This window comes from Otolemur garnettii, unplaced genomic scaffold (assembly GCF_000181295.1).
Source record: "Otolemur garnettii isolate 467f Iridium unplaced genomic scaffold, OtoGar3 scaffold00019, whole genome shotgun sequence".
In the NCBI taxonomy this organism is placed as follows: Eukaryota; Metazoa; Chordata; class Mammalia; order Primates; family Galagidae; genus Otolemur; species Otolemur garnettii.
Genome location: NW_003852414.1, coordinates 17,623,228 through 17,631,841, shown reverse-complemented (window position 1 = coordinate 17,631,841; position 8,614 = coordinate 17,623,228). Strand labels below are relative to the sequence as shown.

At 41.9% G+C, this 8,614-nt stretch overlaps 1 protein-coding gene across 1 annotated transcript in view; it reads right to left on the bottom strand.

Annotated features, from left to right (window-relative positions):
* DCLRE1C (DNA cross-link repair 1C) overlaps positions 1-8,614 on the bottom strand; it is a 34,303-nt gene that overhangs the window by 18,052 nt on the left and 7,637 nt on the right. The window contains exons 4-8 of the mRNA XM_003786795.2: positions 7,977-8,036; positions 5,504-5,559; positions 4,881-4,982; positions 4,433-4,505; positions 4,121-4,261 (exon numbers count right to left, since the gene is read on the bottom strand). Coding sequence (XP_003786843.1) covers positions 4,121-4,261; positions 4,433-4,505; positions 4,881-4,982; positions 5,504-5,559; positions 7,977-8,036 — 432 coding nt within the window. The remainder of the gene's footprint in view (positions 1-4,120; positions 4,262-4,432; positions 4,506-4,880; positions 4,983-5,503; positions 5,560-7,976; positions 8,037-8,614) is intronic.

Sequence of the window (8,614 nt, the reverse complement as noted above, 5' to 3'; positions counted from 1 at the left end):
ATACTATAAATCAATAGTGATCAAAACAGCATGGTACTGGCACAAAAACAGAGAGGTAGATGTATGGAACAGAATAGAGAGCCAAGAGATGAATCCAGCTACCTACCGTTAACTGATCTTTGACAAGCCAATTAAAAACATTGAGTGGGGAAAAGATTCCCTATTTAACAAATGGTGCTGGGCTAACTGGATGGCATCCTGTAGAAAACTGAAACTAGACCCACACCTTTCACCATTAACTAAGAATAGACTCTCACTGGATTAAAGATTTAAACTTAAGACACGAAACTAAGAAAATACTAGAAGAAAGTGTAGGGAAAACACTTGAAATTGGCTTGGGTGAAAATTTTATGAGGAGGACCCCTTGGGCAATTGAAGTAATGTCAAAAATACACTTTTGGGACCTGATCAAACTAAAAAGTTTCTGCACAGCCAAGAACACAGTAAATAAAGCGGGTAGACAGCCCTCAGAACGGGAGAAGATATTTGCTGGTTATGTCTCCAACAAAGGTTTAATAACCAGAATCCACGGAGAACTCAAATGTATTAGCAAGAAAAAAATAAGCGATCCTATCTCAGGGTGGGCAAGGGACTTGAATAGAAATTTCTCTAAAGAAGATAGGTGCATGGCGTACAGATATATGAAAAAATGCTCTCCATCCTTAATCATCAGAGAAATGCAAATCAAAACTACCTTGAGGTACCACCTAACCCCAGTAAGATTAGCCCATATCACAAAATCCCAAAACCAGAGATGTTGGCATGGATGTGGAGAAAAGGGAACACTTCTACAATGCTGGTGGGAATGCAAATTAATTCGTTCCTTTTGGAAAGACATCTGGAGAACACTGAGAGAACTAAAAATAGACCTGCCATCTGATCCTGCAATTTCTTTATTAAGTATATATCCAGAAGACCAAAAATCGAATTACAACAAAGATATTTGTATTAGAATGTTTATTGCAGCCCAATTCATAATTGCTAGGTCATGGAAGAAGCCTAAATGCCCATCGACCCACAAATGGATCAATAAATTGTGGTATATGTACACCATGGAATACTATGCAGCCCTAAAGAAAGATGGAGACTTTACCTCCTTCATGTTTATGTGGATGGAATTAGAAAATGTTCTTCTTAGCAAAGTATCTCAGGAATGGAAGAAAAAGTATCTAATGTACCCAACCCTATTTTGAAACTAATTCATAGCTTTTATAGGAATGTCATAACCTGATTATAGCCTTAGAATAAGGGAAGGGGGTGGGAGAGGGAGGTGAGGGGGGATGGATGGGGGGAGGGAGGGAGGGTGATTGGTGGGGTCACGTCTTTGGTTTATCTTACAAGGGTACAAGTGAATCTTTCTAAAAGCAGAGTATGAATGTCTTACCAATAACTAAGAAAATGACATGAAGGTTACGTTAACCAGTTTGATGAGAGTATATGTATATGAAAACAGCACGCTGTACCTCGTGATTGAATTAATGTACATAGTTTACTATAAGAAATAAAAAATAAAGAGCTCCACCGTGGGCAACATAGCAAACCTCATCTCTAAAAAAATAAAATTAGTTGGACATGGTGGCACATGCTTGTAGTCCCAGCTACTAGGGAGGCCAGGGTGAGAGAATCTCTTGAGCCCAGGAATTTGAGGCTACAGTGAGTTATGATCACACCACTGCCCACTAGCCTGTACAACAGCATGAGATCCTGTCTCTCAAAAAAAAAAAAAAAAATTCTTGTTTAAGACAGGCTAGAATATTGCCAGATTGCTGTGGTAACTGATACCAAGATAGGTGTAAGAAGAATACAGAGCAACTGCCTAATTGATTGCTTTATCCTGTAGCCCATGCCCCTTGTTTCCTGTTGATTAATGACTAATAAAAAGTAAAAAGGAGGCCAGACGCAGTTGCTCATGCCTATAGTCCTAGCAATTTGGGAGACTGAAGGGGGTTGTGAGCTCAGATGTTCGAGACAAGCCTGAGCCAGACGCAGACCCCATCTCTAAAAAATAATAGCTGGGCCTTATGGCAGGCACCTATAGTCCCAGCTACTTGGAAGGCTGAAGCAAGACTCCCTGGAGCCTAAGAGTTTGAGGTTGCTGTGAGCTATGACATCATAGCACTCAACCCCGGGCAACAGAGTAAGACTCCATCTCAAAAAATAACAAAAGTAAAAAGGAATTTGATGTTCTGAGTTTCTAAGGAGGAAGGAAAGGGGGGAAATTCTAAGATGTATAAAGAGAAGTACAGCAACTTTCATGCTCACAAACGTGAAGAAAGCCGAAAAAGTTGTCATAGGTCATCACTGAAGTCTCTCAGTGAAAAACCTCGGTTTTCCCATTTTCAATTCCTTATCTAAGCTTGTTCTGTCCCCTGCAAAGGGAGAAAGAGACTTAAGACAGGCTCTCTCCGAGGGTATTTGCTTAGAGGAAACGCTGAGGTCAGCCCCTCAGGCCTCTCTCCCACCACCCCAGGCCCTCCTCTGCCCATGGCAGAGGAACAAGAGCTTCCAATCTCCTGTGGAACAAGAGCTTCTCCTTGTCTCCTCCCTCCATTCTAGATGCCACTAACATGAGCAAGACAAATCTGGGGCTGATAAATTTGCCAAAAAGAAAGCACGAGGAAAAACAGCAGACCGTGTAGACAGGCGTATGTGTATATACACACACAATCCACTATCACTGGGATTTTAATTTAAAAGACCATTTAACACCTACAAAACCTAAGACAATTTCAGAATGAAAGGAAATCCTTCCCAGAATGGAGAGCTGGCAACTCTATACCAATAAGTCTAAAGAAAGGGAGGGGTGGGGGAAGAAACTAAAAAGGATGTGGGAAGTAGGAACCGCGAGGGGGAGGGAGCGAGGGAGAAGAAAGGAATTTTTGCAATTTCCAAGGCAGGAAAACTAGATCATTTCAACTTTACCAAAACTTACCATGTTGAGTTCTTGGCATGAGTTTATTAGCTAAAGGAATCTAAATTAAAAGGGACAAAATGAAGTCTCATTTAAATGGCCAATAAGTGGTTCATCTTATTCAGACTCATTATCAGAAATCCATCTTCTCTTAGGGACAAAAACACAAGTCCAAGTCACACTCTTGGTGCAAGTGCTGTGGGAAGGGGCTCCCTGCTCAGGGCCTAAGTCCAGCCCTGAGAGGCTGGGAAGAAACTACTGGAAAGGGCAGGTGAAAACTCCCTCCCAGCTACACCCTCATCAGACACTCCAGGGCAGTGTGCCCCTTGACCCACAGTGGGAAACACAACGCCCACACAACCCAGCCTACCTGTACATAGGCACATGTATTCATCTCTGTCTGGTTTCCTAAGCACATGTTCCAAAATGGTAATTACCCTGATAGCAAACAGTACATGCTGATACCTCCTACTTCAACTGTAATTTCAGTGATGGTTATAATTGCTACATTTATGTCATGCCAAAGTTTGGAAAAAAATTTTCCCCTTTGTGGGGCATTTCACTGAAGCCTGCTATCTTCAACCCCCACAGCTGCTGACCAGTAGAAGTCCTTGGCCTCTTAGGAGCTAGGCCATACAGCAGGAGGTGAGCAGTGAAGCATCCTCGGTATTTACAGCTGCTCCCCACTCTCATGACCACATTGGTGACAGCTAATGTGAGCTGAGCTCCGCCTTCTGCCACATTAGTGACAGCATCAGATTCTCACAGAAGCATGAACCCTACTGTAACCTGGGCCTGTGGGGAATCTAGGCTGCGTTCCCCTTCTGAGAATCTAATGCCTGACGAGCTGAGGTAGAGAGGCAATGTGCTTGAATCGTCCCAGAACCATACTCATTTCCCATACCTCCCCTGTGGAAAAATTGTCTTCCATGAACCCAGGCCCTAAAAAGGCTTGGACCAGTGTTATAAGCCAAATAGGTTCCGGGCAATTTCCTCCCATGAGGATGTGAGGAGCAAAGATGACGTCACCAGGGAGGGCCCACCATCTCTGTTGTAGTAATGTCCTGATAGGTGCTTCCATCTGCTACTGTGCTCAGTTATTTGAGCTTCCGCCTGCTACTGTGTTCAGTTATTTGAGGGGTAGGGAGAGGAAGGCAAGGAGAAACTGGGAAGATGGAAGGAAGGGAGAGAAAAGAACAGTTATCATACCTGGACTCCAAATTCTTCACTCAAGTTGGTAAACAAATATTCATAGCCGTAAGCTGCTTTGCAGTTCAGCCACACGACGTGGTACGGACTCCGAGTGATCCAGCTTCGAACCAGCTCTAAGATTCCACTCAGACATTCCCCCTGGATGGGATTTGTAAGATGTCTATGAAGAGCCTTGTCTAGGCTCTGTTCCTGACGATCACAGGTACTCATGCCAACAGGGAAAATTGTGATCTGATCTGCCACCCTAAACACTTTCTTAAAGAAAGACAGCCGTGCCCCAGTCATCACCACTCTTCCGGGCAGACTTACCCGACTTGGAATTTGATAAAATCTTGGATCACAGAAAGTAGTATCTAAATATACACTTTGGATGTCTTTTACTCTGAAAGGAAAGGAAAAACAAAACAAAACTGGTGTTAGCCATCTAATGGGATAAAAATTCTACATAAAATTTAAATTCTTAGTAATTTTAGAGGGCATTCCATTCCATTTGGAATGTTTTAATGTTCATACAATAATACAAAGATTTTCCATAAATGATCCAGAAAATTTTGACAAATTCATATAACTACTGCCTTAACCAAATAGCACATAAATTTAATAACCCATTTCATGAGGGAAATTCTGCTCTACTATTACAAATATCATAATCAAGTTTGATTTCTCTCAGAAACAAAAGCTTGTGTTTAGTGGGGAAAGAGCAATACAGTTTATTAAACTATGGCCCTACATTTGAGAACCGTGTGAGACTCAGTACCTTCCCCCAGAGTGCAGAAGCTCCATTCTGGCAGCTTCTCCCTTCGCCAGTCTGAAGTCTCCTGTGTACAAGACAGTTCCATTATTGCCCTGAAATAAAAACCTGAAAAGGATACACATCTCAGTGATTTCTAAGTATCAGGCAAAACCCTAATAAAGCAAGCACACCACAAATCTGTAGCCAATGCTTCCTGCTGAACATTTCTCTTATGAGCAGAGTTAATGGAATTCCCATAGCTCTAAAACCGCACCACCCACTGAACTGTTGCCTCTTTCCTGGGGTAGAAAGAAATAGCAGCATGGAGATAGCACTGCATTTGTAGAGATGTGATAGGTTAGCACTCTCAAATATCAGCATTCCTATTCACAGAGAGAAAACTCCACGTGATAGGAAAATGCAAAGTCATTGGAGGAACAGCAGTTGAAGACTTCCATAAGCAAGCCACGTTTCAATTTTGACCTTCACCTCCATCCCCCAAGTTCAATTTGCAACGATTAAGGAAATAGCCAGAGAAATCATCAAATCTCCTTCTACTTTTTAATTTTTAGACCCTAAAAATGCATTGCTACAAATATAATACAGATCTACAACAATAAAATGGCAAAATAGATGAGCCCCCTTACATAACTGATCCTGGGCAGTGACCAGCTGGTAAGAGAGTCACAACAATCTCTTCCTTCTATAAAGAAAATAAAGAAAAAAATGATAGGTGTTATCATTAGGACCCGGCTAAAGGGGGCCCTCCTTAGGAGAACATATTCAAGTAACTCTCAAGAATGTGCCTTTTCTTCCCCAATGTTCTCACTCTGCAATTCCTGGAAACAAATAGAATCCTTGTCCACTCAATAAACGATTAAACTGATCTATTCCATGGCTAGTTGTAGAACCGAGAAAAATGCAAACCAAAGTCCTCACAAACACTTGTATGTGAATGTTCACAGCAGAATTATTCCTCCTAGCCAACAGGCGGGAACGGCCCAATTGCCCACTGACTGACGAACAGAACAAAATGTGATGTTCCCTACAACGGGACGGGATCTGGCTGTGAGAAGGTATGAAGGGCCGAGAGCCCCGGAAAACACTGCTCCACGGAAGGAACCAGATAGGAACAGGACAGATCACACGCCGTATGATCCAGGGACAGAAGACATCGGACAGAGTGCTGAACACAGTGGTGGTTGTCAGGAGCTCGGGGAGGACTAGAAGGGACTCCAAGTAGGGACAGGCTTTCTCTCTGGGGTGATGAAAATAATCTACAGTTGATGGTGATGACCGGTATACAACTCTGTGACTCGGACTTTTATCTCAGTAAAGCCATTTTTAAGAAACAAGCCTGCATGTAGCCTGGTCCCACTCTCAGTGCATGTCACACTGTCCCTCAAGCACCTCTCCAGCCAGCAGAAGTGCAGAGGGCCCTGCACACCCTCCCAGTGCTTGGTGACAGCAACTCCTCATACAGGTCTTAATATATTAATTCTGAAGGCCACACCACCAGCTGGTGCGGGATGAACAAAGCATGAAAGTCATGGGCACAGAAAGAGACCAGCAGGGCCACAGAGGGGCAGCAAGACTGGCCGGAGCCTACCCGCTATTGGCTGCTCAGCCTGCGGAAGGCCCCTCCCCTCTCCCTGTTGACAAGGCCACAAATCAGTTACAATACTCCCTAGAAAAGCAGGTAGCTGAGATCAGGATGGCATCTAGAAAAGCTGACGCCATCTTTTCCTCCCTGCCTGTTTTAACCCACCCTAAGCCAGCTCTGGGGTCTTCCCTCAGGATGATCTGCTGAGAGGAATGTTTCAACTTCAACGGTCTTATCTTCTCCAAAGGAGAAATGTCAGAAAAAAATCAGTCTCTGTTCTGACCACATTCATACAACGTAAGACACCCTCAGAGTTAAACATATCAGAGCAATGTGTTATTATCAGACTACAGAACAAATATTACTTAGATAAAATAGGAAAATACCTATTAGCCCTGGGTATGGGGGTGGGGGGCAGAAAAAAGCAGGTCCATAGTCCTGCTTCTGATTTAAACAACACATTCACAACAGTACTACCTCTAAATTTAAGGATGAAGGCCAGGTGTGGGGCTCATGCCTGTAATCTTAGCACTCTGGGAGGCCTGAGCTCAGGAGTTCAAAACCAGCCTGAGCAGGAGTGAGACCACGTCTCTTAAAAAAAAAAAAAAATAGCTGGACGTTGTGGCGGTCACCTGTAGTCCTAGCTACTGGGGAGGGCTGAGGGCAAGGGAATCACTTGAGCCCAAGAGTCTGAGGTTGCTGTGAGCTATGATGCCTCAACACTCTACTGAGAGCAACAAAGTGAGACTGTATCTCAAAAAAAATTTTTTTAAGGATAAATTTTAACCCCCTTTAGCAGTAACTTTTTTGGAAAAAAACTTTTGATTAAGAAAAAAATTATAATGCATATAAATCTGTTGCAAATATATTACCCACCATTTTATATCCTGAACATTATTATAACAAATGTAATAAGACAATGACACCATGTAGTAATACCAACAACTAGAGTTCCCATCATTAGCATGTGATACTAAAAAAGGAATAATTTTGACTTAAAAAAAATTCATGTCCAATCCTGAAATAAATAAATCACTATTATGGACTGAATGTTTGTGTCTCCCTAAAATTCATAAGTTGAAATCTTAATCCTTACGATGAGGCTAATGGGAGGTGGGGCCATTGGGAGGTGATTAGTTCTTGAGGGTGGAGTCCTCATGAATGGAATTAGTGCCCTTACAAAATAGGCCCACAGGGGCACGTGTGCCACTTCCGTCATGTGGGGAAAGAACCAAGAAGTAGGGAAAAGAACCAGAACCAGCCTCTAGCCACCAATCTGCCAGAGCTTTGACCTTGAACTTTCAGCCTCCAGAACTGGTAGAGAAATTGTCATATAAACCACCCAGCCTATAGTTCTTTTGTAACAGCATTCCATGAAGACAATCACAAATGCTTTGAGGGTTTTCACCCCTCAAATACACCAATTACTAAATTTTTATTGGTTAAATGAACATTCAAAATTAAGAAATTTAGCACTAAATGTTTTAAAAATCACATGATATTTAATATTTCATTACCTTCCCCGATGCTTCATCAACTAAAGAGATCTGGGTAGGAGTTTCAATTTCAATTGATATCTATAAAAATAACATAAGAGATCATATATATGTCAGTTTTTCTCAGTTTTGTATGTCTTTGCCATTTCAAACACAAAGAAAAAAGTGAAGTTACAGACTCTTCTGTATAATAATTTCTGATTTCATTATAATAAATATTTTCACAGTTTGAAAAAAAGGATAAAGGAAAAATACCTTTCTTGAAGCAGATTTTGTAAAATGTATTAAATGCCTTATAAGGTATATAATTCCTTTGACACAACAATCCCATTTCCATGAATTCAACGTTCCTGTCTCCTCATCCCTACCATCCCACTCCCCTCTCCCTTTGAATTTGAGCCTTTGTGAATCATGTAATCATGTGTACTAGCTGTTCAGTTTTGTGCTATGGAACACAAGCCAGAACAGCCCATGATGTGTAGGCCCCATTCTCTAACTGCAGTATCTGATGAATGGATGAGCATAACTGTTCATCTCTTCAGTTCACTGATGTCATAAAACTTACAGTGACTAAGGTTAAAATGCTAAAATACCCTTACATTTCTGGAATCAAACATCTTATTCATGATCCACTATTTATTACTGATAGGTTCAGTGAG